Source organism: Capra hircus, chromosome 28 (genome assembly GCF_001704415.2).
Source record: "Capra hircus breed San Clemente chromosome 28, ASM170441v1, whole genome shotgun sequence".
NCBI lineage: Eukaryota > Metazoa > Chordata > Mammalia > Artiodactyla > Bovidae > Capra > Capra hircus.
This window is the reverse complement of record NC_030835.1, coordinates 4,201,380-4,223,234: the sequence shown is the minus strand read 5'-3', so window position 1 is coordinate 4,223,234 and position 21,855 is coordinate 4,201,380. Positions and strand designations below refer to the sequence as shown.

Genomic DNA, 21,855 nt, shown 5'->3' with positions numbered 1-21,855 from the left:
TGGTAGATGTCAGTATACTTATAAAGAACTTGTAGAGTTTATTATGTGATTTTATAGTTGATTTAACTCCCCAATTATGTTTCCCTTAAGATACTAATATTTTTATTCCTTTCATTCACTTATTGAACACTTAATGTTTTGCTCAGTAACATGCTAGAAAATAGAGATTATAAGCAGTGCAAGATAAGTCAAAAAACATCTCCTCATTAAATAAGTGTTATTAGAAGAGGGATCATGTCTGTTTCATTTACTGTTGTATAATTGGTGTGAAGCAAATACCAAATAATTAATAAAAACTTCATGAATGAGTGTTCTTTGAGCGCTGTGGTACAGTACAAGTACACATAGGCCTCCAAAATGACTGCAGATGGTGACTGCAGCCATGAGATGAAAAGACGCTTACTCCTCGGAAGAAAAGTTATGACCAACCTAGATAGAAGATTCGTGTTCTGGGTACAGTACAAGTACACATAGGCCAGCTCACTGAGCCGGATACGTAGGAATCAGGGATTGCCTACACAGATGAGGAGCAGAACAGGTCTGAAGAGTGAATTGCAGTTAACCTGGTGGGAAACAAAGGAAAGAACGAAAAGAATGTGCGAAGGAGTGTGAAAGGGACGCCTGTAAACATAGAGGCTTCAGTGGCTCCACTATAGTTGGATCATTGTAAGGGTATGGGAAGTGAGCGGGAGGATGGCGTTAGGAAGCCTGGCAGAGGCCAGATCATAACAGTTCTTATGTCTTGGTAATTTCATCCTATGAAATGAGAATATTCATAGATTTTTTTTTTTTTTTAAAGCAGAGACCATGACAAGGTCATTTAGTTTTAAAAGCTGTAAATTAAAATGTTAGTCACTCAGTTGTGTCCGACTCTGTTTGACCGCATGGACTATAGCCCGCTAGGCTCCTCTGTCCGTGGAATTCTCCAGGCCAGAATACTGGAGTGAGTTGCCATTCCTTTCTCCAGGGGATCTGTCCGACCCAGGGTTTGAACCCAGGTCTCCTGCATTGCAGGCAGACGCTTTACCGACCAAGCCACCAGGGAAGCCCTTTGTAAAGGTCAGGTTTGGTTTAGAAATTAGCGTTTTATTAAGTTACCATTCTCTAGATTGTATAGTTCAAATAATCATAGCCATATTTTTTGTCAACCAATACATTTCAGTTAAAAGTGAATGACAAACAGTATATACAGACACGCATTTGGAAACTTAAAAACCTACAGGTCAAAAATAAAATGATAATGCAAGTCAGAAAACAGCTAGAGCTAAACAGTAAAGAAAATTAGGACATGTTAAACTTGTGTGACATGTTGAAGGCTTACATTCAGTTCAGTTCAGTTCAGTCACTCAGTCATGTCCAACTGTTTGCAGCCCCATGGACTGCAGCATGCCAGGCCTCCCTGTCCATCACCAACTCCCGGCGTTTACTCAGACTCACGTCCATCGAGTCGGTAGTGTCATCCAACCATCTCATCCTCTGACGTCCCCTTCTCCTCCCACCTTCAGTCTTTCCCAGCGTCAGGGTCTTTTCAAATGAGTCAGTTCTTCACATAGGTGGCCAAAGTATTGGAGTTTCAGCTTCAGCATCAGTCCTTCCAGTGAATATTCTGAACTTATTTCCTTTAGGATTGACTGGTTTGATCTTGCAGTCCAAGGGACGCTCAAGAGTCTTCTCCAACACCATAGTTCAAAAGCATCAGTTCTTTGGCACTCAGCTTTCTTTATAGTCCAACTCTTACATCCATACAGAACTACTGGAAAAACCATAGCTTTGACTAGACAGACCTTCAGCCATTGTTTCCACTGTTTTCCCCGCCTATTTGCTGTGAAGTGATGGGACCAGATGCCATGATCTTAGCTTCCTGAATGTTGAGTTTTAAGCCAACTTTTTCACTCTCCTCTTTCACTTTCATCAAGATACTCTTTAGTTCTTTGCTTTCTGCCATAAGGGTGGTGTCATCTGCATAGCTGAGATTATTGATATTTCTCCCGGCAATCTTGATTCCAGCTTGTGGTTCATCCAGCCCGGCATTTCTCACGATGTACTCTGTATATAAGTTAAATAAGCAAGGTGACAATATACAGCCTTGACATACTCTTTTCCCAATTTGGAACCAGTCTGTTGTACTATGTCCAGTTCTAACTATTGCTTCCTGACTGGCATACAGATTTCTCAAGAGGCAGGTCAGATGGTCTGGTATTCCCATCTCTTTAAGACTTTTCCACAGTTTGTTGTGATCCACACAAAGGCTTTGGCATAGTCAGTAAAGCAGAAGTAGATGTATTAAAATATTAAAATATTGATGAAGTAATTTAATCTAGGAAAAGAAGAGCAATATAAACTGAAGTGAAGTAAAGTAGATAATAAAGATAAAGGCTGACACTTGTAGAGCATCTGTTACATGTACCAAGCACCGTTCCCTATGCCTTACAAGGATTATCTCATTCATAACAACACTGTGAGGTGTAGGTACTATTATTATTCCCACTTTACAGATGAGAAAGCTGAGGCTTCTAGCTAATGAGTGATAGAATTAGGTTTGAAATTAATGGGGGAAAAGACTTTTATGATATGATGGAGAGAATTGACATATTCAAAAGTTAGTTTCTTGAAAAAGCTAATAAAATGGACAGACCGTTTGAATGACAGATCAAGAAAAACCCAGGAAGCACAAGTAGTGTTGGGAATGGAGGGGAGGACATAACCTCAGATATGAAAGAGATATTTTAAAAAGTAAGAGATACCTTGAATAGCTCGCTGCTGCTGCTGAGTCACTGCAGTCGTGTCCGACTCTGTGCGACCCCATAGACGGAAGCCCACCAGGCTACCCTGTCCCTGGAATTCTCCAGGCAAGAACACTGGAGTGGGTTGCCATTTCCTTCTCCAATGCATCATTTTACAATATTTTTTCTTTTTTTTTGTTTTGCAAATTAACAGTTTAAAAAATGTTAATAAAATTGATTATGGCTAAACAAAAAACCTAGATATTTCTTTTATTATTAGAGAATTTTAATTTGTAGTGAAAGATCTGCCGCCTCCTGCACACTCACTGATAAGCCCATGGCTCAGATAATTTTAAAGGTGAGTACTGTCAAACTGTTCATGTGGTAGATATGTCCAGATTTACACAGACTATTTAAGAGAATAGCAAAATAAGGTTCCTCGGCTCATTCTGTGTGAGTAGTATAACCTTGATACTAAAAGTAGGCATGGATAATATGAGAAAATAATTATAGGTCAGTCTTTCTTATGAACATGGATATAAAACCTAACAAAATGTTAGCAAAACAAATCCAGTGGTGTTATTGAAACATGGTCATGTCTATAATACTGCAATACAATTCTGATACTGCCTACCTACTGTTAAGTGTCAGACTCCACAAATTTAAGGGCACAGCCCCCAACAAAACTGTGCTCACTTGAGATGCCAGTCGCAAGTCTGGGTGTCCCCAGGCTACTCACACTTCTGACTGACTGGCTGCAAATCCAGAAGGATTCCCATGACCACCCTCCCACCACCACCCCCGCCCCTGCAATTTGACAGTTCATTTATACAACTCACAGAAAGATACAAATTGGGACCAGACAAATGAAAGAGACACACAAAGTGAGGTTGGGGAGGGTTCCAGATGTGGAGCTTACATGCCTGTTTCTCCTGGAATCAGGATATGTCATCCTGGCTATGTATCAGTAGGTCACTAGCCAGGAAGGTTATCTGAGCCGTGGTGTGCTGTTCTTATCGAAGTTTCATTAGATAGCCATGACTGAACAATTGGCCACATGATTGAACTCAATCTTTAGCCCTATCCAAACTCCCTGAAGATTGGACTGGCTCAAAGCCCCAACCCTCTAATCATATCACTGGTCATTTTGGTGACCAGCCCCCATCCTGAGTCATTCATTAGCATAAACTCAAGTGTGATCCATGAGGCTTGTAAATAACAAAGACAGTCCTGTTACCCAGGAACCAGGCACAGAGACCAGACAATTATTATTTAATAATGACAAAACAGAATTTATCCCAGAAATCCAAGAATGGTAGTGTGTTAATTATTATTGCTGCACAACAGCTGATCCTAAAACCTAGAGACTTGAGGTAATGAAAGCTTAAATTAACTTACAGGAATTCAGGAGCAGTTTACCAGGTGGTTTTGGTTCAGGGTATTTTGGGAAACTGTAGTTATGTCAGCAGGGGCTGCTTTCATCTGAAATCTTGACTGGAGGAGAATCCACTTCAAAGATGGCGCATTCTCTTGGCAGTTGGCAGGAGCCTCTGTTCCTCCCTGCGTGAGCCTCTCTACACATTCTTTGAATATCTTTGTACAATGGCATCTGGCTTTCCCCAGAATAAATGGTCCAAGGAAGAGAGCAAGGAGAGAGCTGCATTGCCTTTCAAGACTTGGTCTCAGAAGTCATGCTTTGTCACTTTCACTTTATTCTGTTTGTTAGTAGGGAGTCCAGCCCACTTTTGAAGTAATTAGATTCCATCTCTTGAAAAGAGGAATATGAATGAAGTTGTGAATCCCAGAACTACCATAGATGGGTTACTCTTTAAGAGAGCTCTTAATATGGATTATTGCTAATTAATTTATGCATTAGCACATTGAAGGAGGAAGCCATTGTGATAATATCAGTGAGTGGAGAAAAAACTCTTGATGAAATTCAGCGCCATTTATGATGAAAACTCTTAGCAAATAAAGAATAAAAGGGGACTGTAATGTGAGAAAGAATATCATTAAATTTATGATTAATTTAGGAAAAATTGATATACATGATCTTGAGGTTTTCTGTGTATCATGTGGTATATTTTTCCATGTGTTAAGTTTATTCTCCATCCTTCAGCAGTATTTTAAAATTGTTCTTAAATGCCATTTGGAAGTACCAAATGGAAAAGTACAAAATCCCAGAGGGGATTACCAAAATATCTATCTAACTACCATTAGACCCAGAATCCCACTTCAGGAAATCTGTCCTTCAGAATTATTTACCCAAAAACAGTAACAAAAGCATCTATTCCGGTTTATTTATTGCGGCGTTATTATGATATCGAAACATGGGGACAGCCTAAATGTCCATCAGTGTGAGAAAGGCTATGTACAGCTATAAAATATTCATAAAATGGAACACTGTGCAACAGTGGAAGTGAATTAAAAGGAGCTGTGTGTGGCTATGATGGAAACCACAATGTTGAGTGAAAAATTAGCAAAATATTAAAATACACACAAAGTAATAGAATGATACAATTTTTATGCATCTGTAGCAAGTTTAGCAGTATGTAAAACAGTATTGCTTGGGGTATATACCACATAAAGTATAAAAGTATATAAAGACAGCAGTGTTAAATGGCACAATCAGAATAGTGGTTCCCTCAGTTCCAGAGAAAGTGTGCAGCTTCAGTGATACTTGCCCTGCTTTACTCAGCGCCTAGATAATTCTTAGGTGATGTCTTTAAGGCACTATATTCAGTGAGTGTAGTTCATAGACTCATAGGATATGAGAGATAGAAGTCTTCATGGTATTATATATTTTAATAAATCAATTTAATAAAATAAAATGGTTATTTTATTTCAGATGAGGAAACTAAGGTCTAGAGAGTGAAGTGAGTTGTCCAAGATCAACTAGCCAATTAGACAGAATTTGCAACTGAATCCTAGGTCTCCTGACTCTTAAGACTATGTTCCTTACAATCCTTTCTTTAATAAAAGTGTAAGTTGATAAGTAGTTAAACTAGACATCTTAGAGCTGAAAGAAAGATACTAGAGGGGAAAAAAGGACACATTAATGGCAAGTCTGCCGCAGAACTCCTTTGTAAAACCATTCTCAACTAGCACATTTTAACCCCAAAAATGTTCTGACAGTGTAAAGAAAAGGGAGACGTTTCATCTAAAAGGCGGAAAACTTGCTAGATTTCCAGGCGTTTCACAGTAATACTCCCGAATTTGTGACCTCGAGTGTTGTTTCTTAGACCTATAGGTTTGCAATGTTTAGTTTCCTGTAGTTTGTGGTTCATGCTTGTCAGGGAAGAATTGTTAGCAACCTGATTTTAACACCTTCTAGTCTTATTCAAGGCCTTTGGTAAGTTTCAGTTTAATATAAATATGACCTTTGAACTCTTCTTTGTCTGCTTTAAGTGTAGACAGTGTCTCTGCAGTTGAGAGTAGATAATGCTTTGAAGTTCCCTTCATCAGACCACATTGTTTGTTCCCCCAAAAGGACTGTATTTTCTCTTTGTCTGTGGTTATTTCCATAATTATTTAACTTGCTAAAACTATGGGGTATTGTCAGATTATAACCCAAGCCATTGTTTGCCTTAAGCAATATTTTAGATCTTGGAAAACAATGTTTACTTAAACACGTCTTTCTTAAGACCTTTTAATTTGTATCTTAAACTTGAGTATATCCACTGAAAACAGTGGGAAAAAATTGTGTTGTTTTTTTTTTTACTGGATCTTGACACAAGTCAGGACTCAAAGTGAACCAAAGGAAGTGGTGTGGTTTTTGTATCATTTCAGTTGTGTTGAGATAAGGAAATGGAATAGTTTATCCACAGCGAAGCCCTTATGGGAAAGTCTCATTTGTATATGAAAGTAAAAGGAATTGGCATAAGGTTTTAATTCCTTCTGTTGTACTCAGTCATTCCCTCAGCAAATATTTATTTAGTACCAACTGTGTGCCAAGCACTGTTCTAGCTGCTAGAAATACAGAGTGAAAAAGTAGAATTATATCCCTGCCCTTACAGAGTGTACATTCTGGAGCAGGTGGCAGGCAATAAAACAAATAATAAATTATATATTAAATTACAGGGTGACAAGTGCTGAAGAGAAAAATATCAGGGAAGGAATATGGGAATGCCAGGGATGCAGATGGTATTACAGTTTTAAATAGGGTGAGCAGGAACACTAAATAAGAAAGGGATATTGACTAAGCACTTGGAAGAGGTCAGGTAGCAGGTCATCCAGGTAGATGTCTTGGGGAGGAATGTAATGGGGAGAGGACCTTGCTAGTGCAAAGGTCCTGCAGCAGGGCCTTCCCTGACGTGCTTGAAGAACCGGGAGGCCCTTGCTGCTCAAGTAGAGGAGCTGCAGTCACACTGGCCGCTGCAGACGTCGGCGTTTACTCTGGGTAAGTTGGGAAACCACTGGGAGGCGTGAAACGGGGAGTGATGTGATCTAATAGGCCTTCTATCACCACTTCGGCTGCTGTGTTGAGAATATACTGTGCGTGGATATGGGTCGAAGCAGGGAGTCCAGTTCTAGGAGACTTTTTCAGTAATCTAGGCGAAAGGTGTTAGCGGCATGGACCAGAGAGAGAACTGGATGTCAGGAGAAGTGCATGATATATTTTGAGGGAAGCACCAACAGGATTTGTTGACCTCATGGACTGGAGTATGAGAAGGAAGAAGGGAGTTGCTAAGAATGACTCCAAGGTTTTAGGTCTGGGAAACTAGGAGTAGAGAGGCTGTTGTGTTGGGAAAGACTGAGGGTCTAGCAGACTTGGGGGATAAAAGGAGAAAGACCGGAGCAATAAATTATACAGCTGCTAATTATATAAGTAAATTTTTATGCTGTTTGAGCTATCTCTTAAAAGTAATTCTACCTTGTACCAGTCTCTCTTTTTTTGGCATATGTGTTATCTAGTATCTTTTCTGAGATATTTGGCTTAAAATACTACTTTGATACTGACCTAACTCAGAATATTCAAGTATACTTTCTCCTTTAATCTTCTGTTATAACAGAAAAACTGACTCTCTCTGACCTAAAAAATAAAGAGAATTTATTGGCTGTTAACTGAAAAGTCCCTAAGCAATTCAGACATCAGGCAGAGTTGCTTAAGCAGCTCATTGGTAGCTCCAAGGATCTGGCTTCTTTTAAGTCTCCTGGCTGTACCTCTGGTTTCCCTTCAGGTCCCAACGTAGCTGCCAGAAGCCGCAATTTTCTTGTTCATATTCAATCTGAAAGAAAGACTATCTCGACAGGCCCCCTTGAAAGTGAAAGTGAAGTCGCTCAGTCATGTCCGACTCTTTGTGACCCCATGGACTGTAGCCTACCAGGCTCCTCTGTCCATGGGATTTTCCAGGCAAGAGTACTGGAGTGGGGTGCCATTTCCTTCTCCAACCCCCACCTTAGACCCTATGTAAGAACAGTTTACCCCTGAACTTTTCATTGTGGCATAGAAGATAGAGAATGCTAATTGGCTTGGCCTAGGACAGGGCCTCTACTCCTGGAGCTTCAGGGAAACCTATATACACGACATTTTTGAAAGCTGTAGATAGAGAAAAAAGTGGAGAAAAATGCTTGATTTTTAAATTCCTTTTGCATTGTACAATCTCTTTGGTTAGCACAGCAAGAATATGATTGTTTTTGTAAAGTGGTCGAATGAGAAGAAAAAAAGTCAAGCGAAAATGAAGTTGCATATCAGTTTAAGATAATTTTGCTTCTAAGAGGCTTAAAACTATTGCTTTTTGAACATCCAGAACCTCAGAGGAGCCTTCAGATAATGATGGAATCTGGGAAATTTCCTGACAGTCCAGTAGTTGGAATTCTGCACTTCTAACTACCTAGGGCAGGTTCAGTCCCTGGTCAGGGAGCTAAAATCCAGCAAGCCTTGCAGTGCTGCCCACCCCCTCCACCAAGAAAAAAGGAATCTGATTGGTCATTCTAGTCAAGACTAGGTGTTTCTCAACAAGGAGAGCCTGTTGGCATTTGGCTGAGACAGTTCTCTGATTTGAGGGTTGTCCTTGCACACTGTGCTGTATTTTCCGTTTGGGTCTCTGGTTACTCTGTGTCCTGTCATGCCCCAGTTATTGGTCCAACCAAAAGTCACCTGTGTATTTCCAGATTTTCTTGCTGTTGCTGATTTTCTTAGGGAGGTACAAAATTGAAAAAGCTTGTGACTTTCTGGAAAAGTGTTTCAAATTGAGAGGATAAATACAGATATACTTTGATTTGGTTTCCTGAGTGAGATATGGGTTTGCTCTTTGTTATTCTTGAAGTTCTGCTTTGATTTTTTTCTCCCTAATTCTAGAGATGAGTTAATATTCTCCTTAAAAATTGATTTAGCATTTGAATTAAGCTTTTTTGGCCACAGGGTTTTACTAAGTTAATTACAAAAGTTTCTAATTAAATGTAAAAATGCTTACTCCTCCTGGAAGGAAAGTTATGACCAACCTAGATAGCATATTCAAAAGCAGAGACATTACTTTGCTGACTAAGGTCTGTCTAGTCAAGGCTATGGTTTTTCCAGTAGTCATGTATGGATGTGAGAGTTGGACTGTGAAGAAAGCTGACCACTGAAGAATTGATGCTTTTGAACTGTGGTGTTGGAGAAGACTCTTGAGAGTCCCTTGGACTGCAAGGAGATGCAACCAGTCCATTCTAAAGGAGATCAGTCCTGGGTGTTCTTTGGAAGGACTGATGCTAAAGCTGAAACTCCAATACTTTGGCCACCTCATGCAAAGAGTTGACTCATTGGAAAAGACCCTGATGCTGGGAGGGATTGGGGGCAGGAGGAGGAGGAGGGGACGACAGAGGATGGGATGGCTGGATGGCATCACCGACTCGATGGACGTGAATTTGAGTGAACTCCGGGAGTTGGTGATGGACAGGGAGGCCTGGCGTGCTGCAGTTCATGGGGTTACAAAGAGTCAGACACGACTGAGCAACTGAACTGAACTGAACTGAACTGAATGTTGCTAAGGAGAAGAAAACTCTGTTTTGATAGCCAAATTCAAGTATTTTGACTTGGGTCACATGGGTTAGAATAGAAGGACCAACCAGTCTTGAACCAATTTCTAACTTTGATAGGTTAAAATTATTTGTGGTCAGAAAAATGAAATGTACTGAGTCTAGAAGAACTCATTCCTAAAGTCAGAATATCTTAGAATACTCTCTGAATATCTGTTAAAGCTCACTTTATAAGCACTTAGGAAATGTTAGGTGTCTTTGATGAAATGAATGTATATAAAAATATCTATGTGGTACGTGTGGGTATAGTCAGTCACTTGCTCTCTGAGATCTGTTTTCTGAAAATATTTGTATCAATCAGGGCCCAGTCAGGAAGGTTGAAACCACACTGGTTATTTTAACAGAATTTCGTGTAAGGAATTAACTACACAGGTACTGGAGGATTGACAAGCCAAAGGAACATTGGAACTAAAACAGAAGTGCTAATTGTGGGAAACAAATACACCCCTAAAGGTTGAAGTTTCAGAACCTAAAAGCGTGGAGAAAAACTGCCCTTGTGGAGCCCTGGCCCAGTCCTCTATGAAGGGAGCTTAGAGCCCAGCTGTGCTGGTCCCCAGGGACCTGCTCTGGGGTCCTGAAGCACTGGCGCTCCCATCTGGGTCTGAACAGGGCCCGCAAGGCTGGTTCTGGGAGTACAGAAGGAAGCTGAAAACTGAGTCTCCTGCTGCAACCATGGCAAAGGATATTGTTCAGGTAATTCTGACAGGAACAGCAGACAGGATCAGGAAGATGCAAGTTCCTTCTTCCTTCCTCCAGCCCTCTCTAGTTCCCGTTTTGCCAGAACCTATCAAGAAGCCAGCTGGTAGAAGACTTGTTGTCAGGTAAAAAACTTGTCCCAGGTCAGCGTCACATAGCAGAGTGCTTAGGTTGTTTGGTGGTTTCTTTTTTTTTAGGGGGGGTGTGTTGTTTTGATGTTGCTGAAAAGCAGTAGTGTAATAAGGAGCACAGTAGTTTTCTTTTTTTTCTCAGTATCTATCACTCTTGACTGAGGGAGTGGAATTTGGGCCTTCTCAGCAGCAGACTTGCCACTTACTGGTTTTGTGAACTTGAGCAAGTTTCTTTCTTTTTTTTTTTTTAAATATGGAACACTTGACGAATTTGCGAGTCACCCTTGTGCAGGGGCCATGCTGATCTTCTCTGTATCGTTCCAATTTTAGTCTGTGTGATGCTGAAGCGAGCACTTGAGCAAGTTTCTTAACTTTGCTGAGCGTCGCTCTCTTCTGTGATGATGAAATAAAATCTTATGTGTGTCGATGTTACATGACTCAGTAGAAAACAGCTTCCTGTTTCCCTTTTGATGTGCTTGTCCTTAGTCGCTCAGTCGTCTCCGACTGTTTGCAACCCTATGGACTGTAGCCCGCCAGGCTCCAGGCTCCTTTGTCCATGGGGATTCTCCAGGCAAGAATCCTGGGTGCGTTGCCATGCCCTTCTCCAGGGGATCTTCCTGACCCAGGGATTGAACCGGAGGTCTCCTGAATTGCAGGTGGATTCTTTGCCGACTGCGCCACCAGGTGTGATGTACTTACTTGTGGCTTACTGGATAAAATGCTACACTTGGGAATAAAAGACCTGAGTTTGTAGTTTTTCCTTCAGGTTGCTAGCTATGTAGAATTCAGCAAGTCACTTTAGCTTCTTGAACTTGTCTTCTCTTTAAAAGTAGGAATAATTTTACTTACTGTAAGGGTCATCTATATATGGTGTGGAAGTGAAGTCGCTCAGTCATGTCTGACTCTTTGAGACCCCATGGACTGTAACCTACCAGGCTCCTCCATCCATGGGATTTTCCAGGCAAGAATACTGGAGTGGGTTGCTGTTTCCTTCTCCAGGAAATTTTCTTGACCCAGGGATTGAACCTGGGTCTCCTGCATTGTAGGCAGACACTTTACCATCTGAGCCGCCAGGAAAGCCCAATATATGGTGTAATGCATGTAAAACTAGTTTGCACATTATAAAAATGGTGATATGCTAACGACATAAAGTTGCCACTAAATACTATATATGAGTTTCTCTCATTTAATTGGCATAAAAGACTTAGATCTATCTTATATGTTCTACCTTGAACCAGTCACTAACCACATAACACTGACTTTCTCTCTGTAAAAATACTCTGCAGAAACACAAACAGTGTTGTTTACCATTGCCCATAATATACCTACGTGTGTGCGTGCTGTCACTTCTGTCTTGTCCGACTCCTTGCGACCATATGGACCATAGCCTGCCAGGCTCCTCTGTCCGTGGAATTCTCCAGGTACTAGAGTGAGTTGCCCATACCCTCCTTCAGGGGATCTTTCCAACCCAGAGACTGAACCTTTGGCTCCTGCATTGCAGGCGGATTCTTTACCACTGAGCCACTGGGAAAGCCCTGTTGGGGTGACCAGCTTCTTATCCCTCCTGGACATTTCTGCAGCCGCTCTACCTGTTTTGTTGCTGTTTCTTTCTTTCCTTGTCATTTGTGCTTGTTCTAGAGGAGAGACAGAAGAATAACACCTAGACCCCTTCAATTAACTGCTGGCATTAAGAATCTCTTCTGACCACTGATGTACCATTGGGTAGACAGCATAAACGAGTTCTAATTACTTGTGAGGTTTTTTGTTTAATATGATTAAACAAATAAACTTTGAAGAAATGGTATTTTAAAAACAGATTGTCTCCTGTTTTTTGAAAGAGCTCGTAAACCAAGAAGCATTTGTTTGTACATCTAATACTGAGGCCCCTGGTGAGGGGTATAAAGCCTCTAAGCACATCAACTGTAATAATGCCTTACTAGTTTGTCTTGCATCTCTGTTCCGGGAAGAATCTCACTTGTGTTGGGGAGAACAGTTTCTTGGCACAGAAGGAAAGTAAAAGATTTTGAATGAAGAGAGGGTAATTGAGCAGAAAAACAAAGGTGTAAATATGTTCAGTTTGCTTTGAATAAATAATTGAACATTGGGAAAAAGGAAGGTCTAGTTAGAAGGTAATTTCAGGGGTGTTGATAAAATTGGTGACCTCAGGTGGGATGGAGACACAACAATTAGAAATGTGTTTGTAAAGTGGGACTTCCCTAATCCTACTGTAGGTCAGAAGTTAGCTCTGTGATTGGTTCTCTTTGCTCCTTTTTCAGGCTTCCCAGAAGACCTCATTATGAATGTCTTACCCATCACAAGTTTTCACAGCATGGACTCTAAGGCAGGCTTTTTGATGAGATTCCTGTGTATTACCACAGATAACTCATATAACTTTATTTAAGCATGTTATTTTCTTAAGGTTTTATGTTTAGATATGAGTGACTGTTTTTTACACTAACATAAAAATAACCTGAGTAGTGTTGCTCCATTTGTATATGTATATATTAGTTTAGGGAGTGATGGGGGTGGAAGTTAGAAACGGGGAAAAGATGGATGAGATGCTTGTTAAGGGAAAAGACAATATTCTTATGCTAATCCAAGCTCGGGATCAGGAGCAAAGCAGCCATGCAGACAATGGCTGTGGAGCCAGACAGTCTGCAGTGAGTCTCGTCCTTCTCAGAAAGCTTGTCAGACCCGGCGCCTGGAGCTGCTTAGGGGGAGGGACCCCTGGAAGGGAGAGTGTTCTCCTTACTGCTTTATGCAGTTGGCAGTTAGCCAGCTTGTTGAAAATTCCCAAACCTCACTACTAGAAAGTAAAAATTAGGGGTGGAGGGCTTAACGGGAAGCGGAAAGAATGACTTTAGTCTGTTTTTTCAGCTGACTTTGGCCTTTTCCTGTTTTTTTTTCTTTCATCCTGATAGAACTATTGGTTTAGCTTTCTTGTTATTTGCGAAGCTTTAAATTTTTTTTATTTAAGAATAATTTATATTTTATTGAGTAATGTTGTCATAGTCTTATTTTCCTGAAGAACCCACCAATCTGTGTATACAGGAAAGGAATGTAAATCTATTTAGATTCCTATTTGGACTAACTAATAATAGCTTTTAAACACCAGCATCATTTAAAAATTTTGATCATGTGGCATTTCAAATGTCATTTCCTTATATTCTTAACATTGTATGATGAGATATTTTTAATTTTAATATAAAAATTCCAATGAACTATTCTAGGAATTTAAAAAGACTTTTATTTTCAGGTATTAGGATTATAAAATACTCAGTTTCAGGAATGGTTGCAAAATAACTATTTTTGTTATATTATGATTATAGAAAAAGTCAATATGCTGGGACAAATAAAGGGGAAGTCATCAGTATTTTTATTATTAATTACAACAGTAACAACTGACATGTATTTACTGAATGCTTAATACTTTAGATCCAAGGCGCTAACTCATTTGGGTTAGTAATACTGTTCCCATTTTGTGACTAAGGAAACGGAGACCTAGATAGCTTGAATAACTTCCCCCAAAATTACGTAGCAAATAAATAGTGGAGCTGATTTTTGAAACCAGTAGACAGACATCAGAATTTACTTTCTTCAGTTTGCCAGGATATTATGTGAAATATGTGCCTTTATATATAGAACACACAACTAATGTTATCTTTATGGACTCCGTAGTTTAAAAAGGCGGATGTAACAGTGTGTAGTGTAGAACGAGGGACAGTTTCTTCCCCCCACAAAAAATAAACCTTACTTGCTGAGGTCATTTAAATATAAAGAACATATTTTTGAATACTCTTTTGAAAGAAAGATGTTAGTCATATTATCCAGTTAGTTCTTTGGGCGTTGTGACTGTTTATGTTATACTTTCTTTTTCTTTTTTGGTTGCACCACGAGGCTTGTGGGATCTTGGTTCCCTGACCGGGACCCAGCCCAGGCCCGTGGCAGGTAAAGCACGCAGCCCTGACCACTTGCCTGTGAGGGCACTCCCTATTTATGTTATGCTTTTATTGTTATCCTCTGACTCAACTACGCTTTTCAGACGTGTGCCTTTTGGTTGACTGTGCAATAACTTACAGTGATCAGGCTTTTATTATTTCAACAAATTTCTCAGAATGACTGTATTATGCAGTGAATATTATCTACTGCTGCCCAGCAAATTACCGAAAATCTTAGCAGCTTAAAACACCCAACATTTATCATTTCATACATTTTCTAACCATTAGGAGTCTACCAAAGGCTTAGTTGGATGGTTCTAGTTTAAGGTCTCCTAAATTGAAGTTAAGATACCTGTGAAGCTGCAGTTACTGGAAAGCTTCCCTGGCGCTGACCGGTCTGCCACCAAGGTGGCCCACTCACGTGATTGCTGGCAGGAGGCCCAGTTCTTTGCCACAGGGGCCTCTCCATAAGGCTGTCTGGGTGTCCTTATTACATGGCAGCCAGCTTCTTCCATCAGAGTATTTCAAGAGTGAGTAGGGAGGAATCTGAAATGCCTTTTATGATCTAGTTTCAGAAGACAAAATCTGTCTTTTCCATTTTATTTTAGTTTGTTAGAAATGAGTCTGTAAGCCCACTGGGAATTCAGGAGAGGGAATGAGGCTGCGTCTTTTGAAGACAGTGTCAGAGCATTTGTAGACATACTTTAGGTCACCACAGTTGTCTTTTGGTAGATCGGTGGGGTTTTCTTAACTGAAAAATACCACTTATGAACAGTAGTTTATAACCCAGCTGTGGTAATACACACTACATTAATACTGTACACGACAGAGCCTGGATCATGAATTTACTTTATTGGTGAATGCCAAATAAATATATAGGATGTTAATGCTTTTGTTAATACAGTTTTTGAATGAACATTGATGTTCTGGCACTGTTTTCTCTTTCCGTTCTTAGAAGGCTGTCTCATACAGGACCATAGCTTTAAATATCTCTATGTTGTTGACTGACTTCCCTGGTGGCTCAGAGGTTAAAGTGTCTGCCTGGAATGCAGGAGACCAGGGTTCGATCCCTGGGTCGGGAAGATCCCCTGGAGAAGGAAATGGCAACCCACTCCAGTACTCTTGCCTGGAGAATCCCATGGAGGGAGGAGCCTGGTAGGCTACAGTCCATGGGGTCGCAAAGAGTCGGACATGACTGAGCGACTTCAGACAGATTTGTATCTTCAGCCTCAGAAGTTTCCTTTAAGTTTCAGAACGAGATGCCCATTAGACATTCCCTTTGAGTGATTACAAATGTCTAAAGTTGAACCATTGATCTCTTCTTCCCACTCCTTTCAAAGTCCGTTTGTCCCCATTTCAGTAATTGCTGGTGCCAGAAATGTAGGAATTTTTTTTTTTTTTGACTCCTCTCTCTCCCTTACCCCCATGTCTAATCCATCACCAAGGCCTGCTGAACCTGTGGAATATGTCTTGCCCCCATGTCTAATCCATCACCAAGGCCTGCTGAATCTGTGGAGTGTGTCTTGAATCCATCCACCGTAGCACTCCTGCCATAATCCTGACCACCATTGTCCCTCTCCTAAACTGCTGCAGTATCCTTCTTAGTGGTCTGTTTGCTTCTCCTTTTGTTCTCTCCGGTCCGTTGCATAGAAGCCAGATAACCATGTTCCCATCCCACTCAGGTTTCAATCCCAAATCCACACATGGTCTTGCCTGACCTGGCCCTTGACTTTTCTGCCTCTTCAACCTCAGCGTTGACCATATTACCCTCTTTCTCAGCATTTCAGAATCATTGTTCTTCTTGGCCTCATAGTCTTTGTGCAGGCTGTTCTGCTGCCTCCGATCCCCCTTCCCCAGCCTCGTTGCTTTACCTGAGTAAATAATTCTTTTATTCCCAGTTTACACCTGAAATGTCGCTTGGAACATTGCTTCCCTTGACCTGTCTGTCCTCTAGGGCCTGGCACTTTTCTTTCTCTGCACTTTCCTCAGATTGTGGTTCTGTATCGTTCGTGTTGTCTTGCTTGATGTTCTAATTGTCTTACTGATCGTGAGCTCCGTGAAGGTTCAGTCTGGTTTGCTCTGTCCCTGTGTGACTGTTCTATGCAGAATCGTGTATGTAATAGGCACTTACTAGGCGTTTGGCAAGTAAGTTACTATTCATTGGCAAGAGCGCTGTTCACTCAGGACTTCAGAGCTGGAAGGAGTCTGATGACTCGTCTAACTGGTCTCGTCTCGTGTCCGTCGTTCCGGCCATCCCCGTGACAGGTGCATTTGCATTTCACTCCTTGGATATTCTGTGAGCAGAGATCGCTGGTCCTGCCTCCAGTTTGGTCGTCTCTCTGTCCTTTGCTTTCTTGTCATTTTCTAAAGTGTTTGAGAGTCCTGACCAGGTGGAATAAAGTAAGATGGTTATTCCTTTGACTACGGCAGTGTTCTATCAGCGCTTGGTCAGACTGTCTTCATTCTTAGCGGTTGGTCTTAAGCACTGATGCTTTTTGAGCTTGTAGTCAGCTAAAACCTAACATTTTTCTTTTAAAGATTAGGGACTTTCTTTGTTAGTTACAATGAAGCTCTTGAAGCCGTTTTACACTCAGCCCTCTCTTGGCTAAAGCTGTTCTCCATACAAGTTGTTAGAGAGTTTTTAGTCTATGAAAATGTCTTGCAGCTGGGATTGTCACGAGTAGCACCTGCTACTTCTGTGCAGGGTTTGCAAGTATGCCGTAAACATGTTTGAGAAGAAGAAACTTTTTTTTAAGCACCTACTCTGTAGCAGGCTTTTCTAAATACTTTATGAAGTAATGTACATAAAAGACCCAGCACGGCAACTTAGGGTAGCATTTAAGATGTGGACACCCGCATTAGATCTTGTTGATTAGAATTATGGCCCTACCTGTTACCAATTGTGTAATCTTTGATAAATTCCTTAAACTCCACTTGCCTTAGTTTCCTCATCTGTAGAATTATTATTTAAAATAATAAGCCTATCTTGTAAGATGATTGTAATGGTTCTGTAAATTAATATGTTCAAAGCATTCATAATAGTTCTGCTACATAGAGGTGAATATATGTTAGGTATTACCTCATTTAGTTCTCAGAGTAAGTATTCTCAGAATATAATTCCAGTCTTGCAGATGAGGAAACTCACCCAGAAAGGTGAGGTTGCTTCTTTAAGCAGATGCCAGATTGAAGCGTGTGCCGAGAGTGGTAGAGTTGCAGATGTTTGTGTGGAAGGAGTCACACGCGATCCCTTTCCTTTGAAAGGGCTCTACCTGTACAGATGCCCAGGGTCTCCTTGACTGCAGAATGCCTTGCCTGTACCTCTAATGAGACAAGACCACATATTCACTTAAATACACTGATGAAGAAACAGTGACACGGAAGCATGGAATCAGTCATCTCAGTCAGTTTTCTGCGCAGGACTGTGAGGTCCTTGAAGCAGAATCTGTCATGTTTTTATTTGTAGCCCCTTGCATTAATGTGTAATACATACTCAGAAAACACTGTTGGTGAATAAGTGAGTAAACTAATAAATGTGTGAAGGTATAGGGAGAGAGAGAGAGCTGTTAATAAGAAGAGAGGCAGGAATGATGCCAGGGTTTTTGGCATGGGTGGCTGGAGAGATGGCACCACTGTCCTCTGATAGCAGATGGAGGAGGAGGAGAAGAAGGCATGTCTAGAGGAATGGGAGGAAAAGTTAATAAGTTTGATTTGGGCAGATGGAATGCAATCCTAGCCGAGTATCTAATAGGCATATAGAAATAGGGAGAGAGATCAGGGTTGGAAATATACTGGAAAATTCCTTTGAATTTGAATCATGGAAGAGATGTCCCTAGAATCACAATCCCATAATTTGAAGAAGTGAGTTTTCTTAAAAATACTGTTAAAGTCATTATTATAGATGTTATTCTGTAGTAATTTTAGACTTTACATCTTAACTTTCTCAGCATTGTGTTGATGAAAAGCAGTTTAACATCATAGTAGAGAAGTGAGAAATTGCAGAGATTATAGAACAAACCATATATATAAAATGCAAAATATAAATGACATCTCACTCTAAACCTTATTTCCTCAATTCTCAAAGTGCCTTTGGAGAGCTAGAGTGAAAAATTATTAGCTAAAATAGAAATCTTGATTTATTTATGGTAGAGTTCATGCCAGGGTAATTATTTTACAAATAAAACCATTTTCACTTAGGAATAGTTCAGGTTTAAGTCAGTAAAATCAGTTGCCTGGACCAGTAGAATGAGGGAAAACCAGAATTATATTCATTTTTATACACCCTAACCTCTTTTTCTGTTAACTATTTAACAATTTGATTATTGTCAAACCTTAATTGGAGAGGTTATGTTTCACGTCATCCATTTTAAAAGCTCAGTTTTCTCCTAATGAAGTCAGATTTGTAATATTTTATGGAAATAATTTTCTTTAAGATATATTTCTATTGTTTTTCCTTTAATGATGAAGCATACTGCATATTTAAATGTTTTCCTAGATAGACCTTCTCTTCTAGCTACAGAATAAGTTAGTAGAAGACTCAGTGTTTTATCACATCTACTAAGATTGAGAGATTATTGTTTAGTGTTTTAAATTCAACTCTTCCTGCTTTATTCTTAATATATTTAGAAATTTTCTTAATGGTGTTAAAAGTGTTTTATTTAGAGCAACCAGAAAAGACTATTGAGATTATTAGTGTTCTTATCTTTTTTTACCTAAGGTTAATTTAAGGTCAGGAGAAGTGGCAACCTATTACTAAATTATTTAAGCTTTTGAATTATGGTGCCTTTTTTTTTTTTTAAACAAAGATAGCTTTAATCTTTGAAAATGTACTGTGTTGTTTAAAGATATGTTTGGGCATTTGTTTTCCTCTCTTAGTTTGTTAGAAACCTTCTAGAATTCAGTTATATTCATTTCCTTTTTAATATTTTTATCTTTCAGGAGTCAGGAAGAAAGCAGTGGAAGTTGGAGTCATTGTTACGTGATTGAGACTTTTTACAAGAAAATCTGATTGAATAGAAGTCTTTTAAATTAGTGACCATACAAGACCAGTTTTTAAAGGTAACACTGGACAGGAAACGTTAAAATTGAACAATGACTCAGCTGTACACTTACATCAGGTTATTGGGAGCCTACCTGTTCGTCGTGTCTCATGTTCAAGGTAAATTCATTTAAGCAATCGTATCTCTTTTTTTAGTCATTTATTTCTGTATGTAAAAAAAGCACTCATTATTAGGACTGCTCTTTCAACTCATGTCCCATTTTGAACAGTTAAGCCCAGTATGCCAATAGCTTTTAAGTATAGAGGCAAAGGGTAGACACATGCTAAGTAATTTTTGAACTTCACTATGACAGAAACATTTCCAAGTCTGTACAATCTCAGCCTCTTTGAGCCTATTCGGCCATCTCTAACATAGGCATTCTGACATGCAGCATCAGGTTTTAGGAGGATTGAATGAGGTAGAATGTAAAGTAAAGTGGCTGGCCTAGTGCCTGACACATAGGATAATAGAGGCTCAAGACTTAGCCTTAAAATTCCTCTCCTTTAAATTACAATAAGGAATAAACAGTTTTTTTTTTAAAAAGCGTTGTTGTTAAAAGAGTTTAAAAACATACATATAATGTCTGTGTGCCAAATATCAAGATTGAGTACTCAAAAGTTTTATTTATGACCAGTTATTGTAATTCTACACTGTGCATTTACAGCATAAAACTCCCAAACAGGAAGTTATTGTGATGATTCTTAGGATCAAATGGGCTATATATTTACACCTGAGCTTTTTCCTGTATGGTTTAATTAGGACAGTATTTTCAACTAAAGAGAGTGCTATTTGACAAAATGGTTTTACAGAACTTACTGAACATCTTTGTTCTCTTAAAGTTGATGTCTTTAAAGACTTTTCTTCATGTTTTGTTCACAGTGACAATATCTACTGATAAGAATTATGATTAGCTGCATAAATGTTTAAATTTTCATTTTAAAGAATGAATGTTATAATGAAATCTTAGCTTCTTTTGTATTTTGTCTTGGGTTTAGCACCCTTATTTTTCCATGCTTGAACACGAGAGTGCTCTTGCAAAAGCTGCTTTTTTGTGTGAAACATTATATTATTTAATAAAACATCTTTATTTTAATTCTGTTATTACATGCCTTGTTGATCAGTACCAATCAAAACTGTTATAGTTTTAAGATGAGTTAAATTAATAGTAACATTAGTATAGCCTTTGCTACCTTACTCCCAGGTAATCACTATTTGGTATTAAATTTTTTTAATCTCCACAGTATGATACAAAATTCTCATTCCCCATCATAAATTGTTACATAATAAGCTTTTTTTTTTTTTTTTGACCATGCCATGTGGCATGTGATACCGTAGTTTCCCAACCAGGGATCAAACCTGCTTCCCCTGCAGTGAAAGTTTGGAATCTTCACTACTAGACTGCCAGGGAAGTCCCAATAAACTTTTATTAGATGAAATAAATTGGGTTTTAGTTAACAAATTTAATGAAAAGTCTTAGCACTGTATCTCTCTGAGGAAGAGCAAAATTTGTTACATTTCCTTTCAGAGAAAGTTGGTTAATCTTTGATAACCATTATTTGCCTTCAAATAATAAGATTAAAATATTTGCTCTTAATGAAAAGAACTAAAACCAGTGTGCAAAAATTATTTCTTAGAGATTACTACAGATTGCTAGAGTGGTGTTACATATATAACCTGTAGCTTCAGCCCATCCCCGACTTATAATTTTATGCTTTGTAAACACAGGACTTGTGGGTAGAAAGAAATTGGCATGTTCTAGGTACTGACACAGGTCTTTATGTCTGGGCATGATGAAAGTGACGTGAGTTGATGATGATGTCCACAGGGTCCAAATCCTGTGGGGTGTCAGTAGGCATGATGAAAGACGTTGAACTGTATTCCGAGTGTATATGAAGCCATACAACTGTTTTAAGCAGATGAGTGATGAGATAAGATTTAGGTGTATAGGGTAACTCTGGCTGCTATGTAGGAGACGGACTGGAGGGGCAAAAGCAGAGGTCGGGAGGTCAATGTCGAGATTCTTTTACTTTGGAAGTGGCATGATGCACCCAGGAGATGGCAGTGGAATTGGACCAAAGTGAGACAAAGGGAGATATATTTTGGAGGTTGAGCCTGGGGAGGACCAGGTTTGCGGAGAGAAGTCAAGCATTCCATTTTAGATGAGTTTCATTCGAGATACTTAAGCGAGTCAAGGCTGAAGGGATAAATCTAGAAACCATCACCAAAGAGGTTTATTTAAACCGTGGGAATAGGTGCTGTCGCCTAGGGAGAGTGCGGAGAGACTGCCTGCCTTTTCCCTGCACCTGTACTT

The 21,855-nt window shown here is 39.6% G+C and overlaps 1 protein-coding gene across 3 annotated transcripts in view; it reads left to right on the top strand.

Moving 5' to 3' along the window:
* The window catches only part of BMPR1A (bone morphogenetic protein receptor type 1A), a 146,208-nt gene that overhangs the window by 94,988 nt on the left and 29,365 nt on the right, over positions 1-21,855 (top strand). For 2 of the 3 annotated variants that reach the window (XM_018042146.1, XM_018042147.1), the window contains exon 3: positions 19,444-19,663. In XM_018042146.1, the coding sequence (XP_017897635.1) occupies positions 19,597-19,663 (67 nt within the window). In that variant the 5' untranslated portion in view covers positions 19,444-19,596. 3 annotated transcript variants of the gene reach the window in all.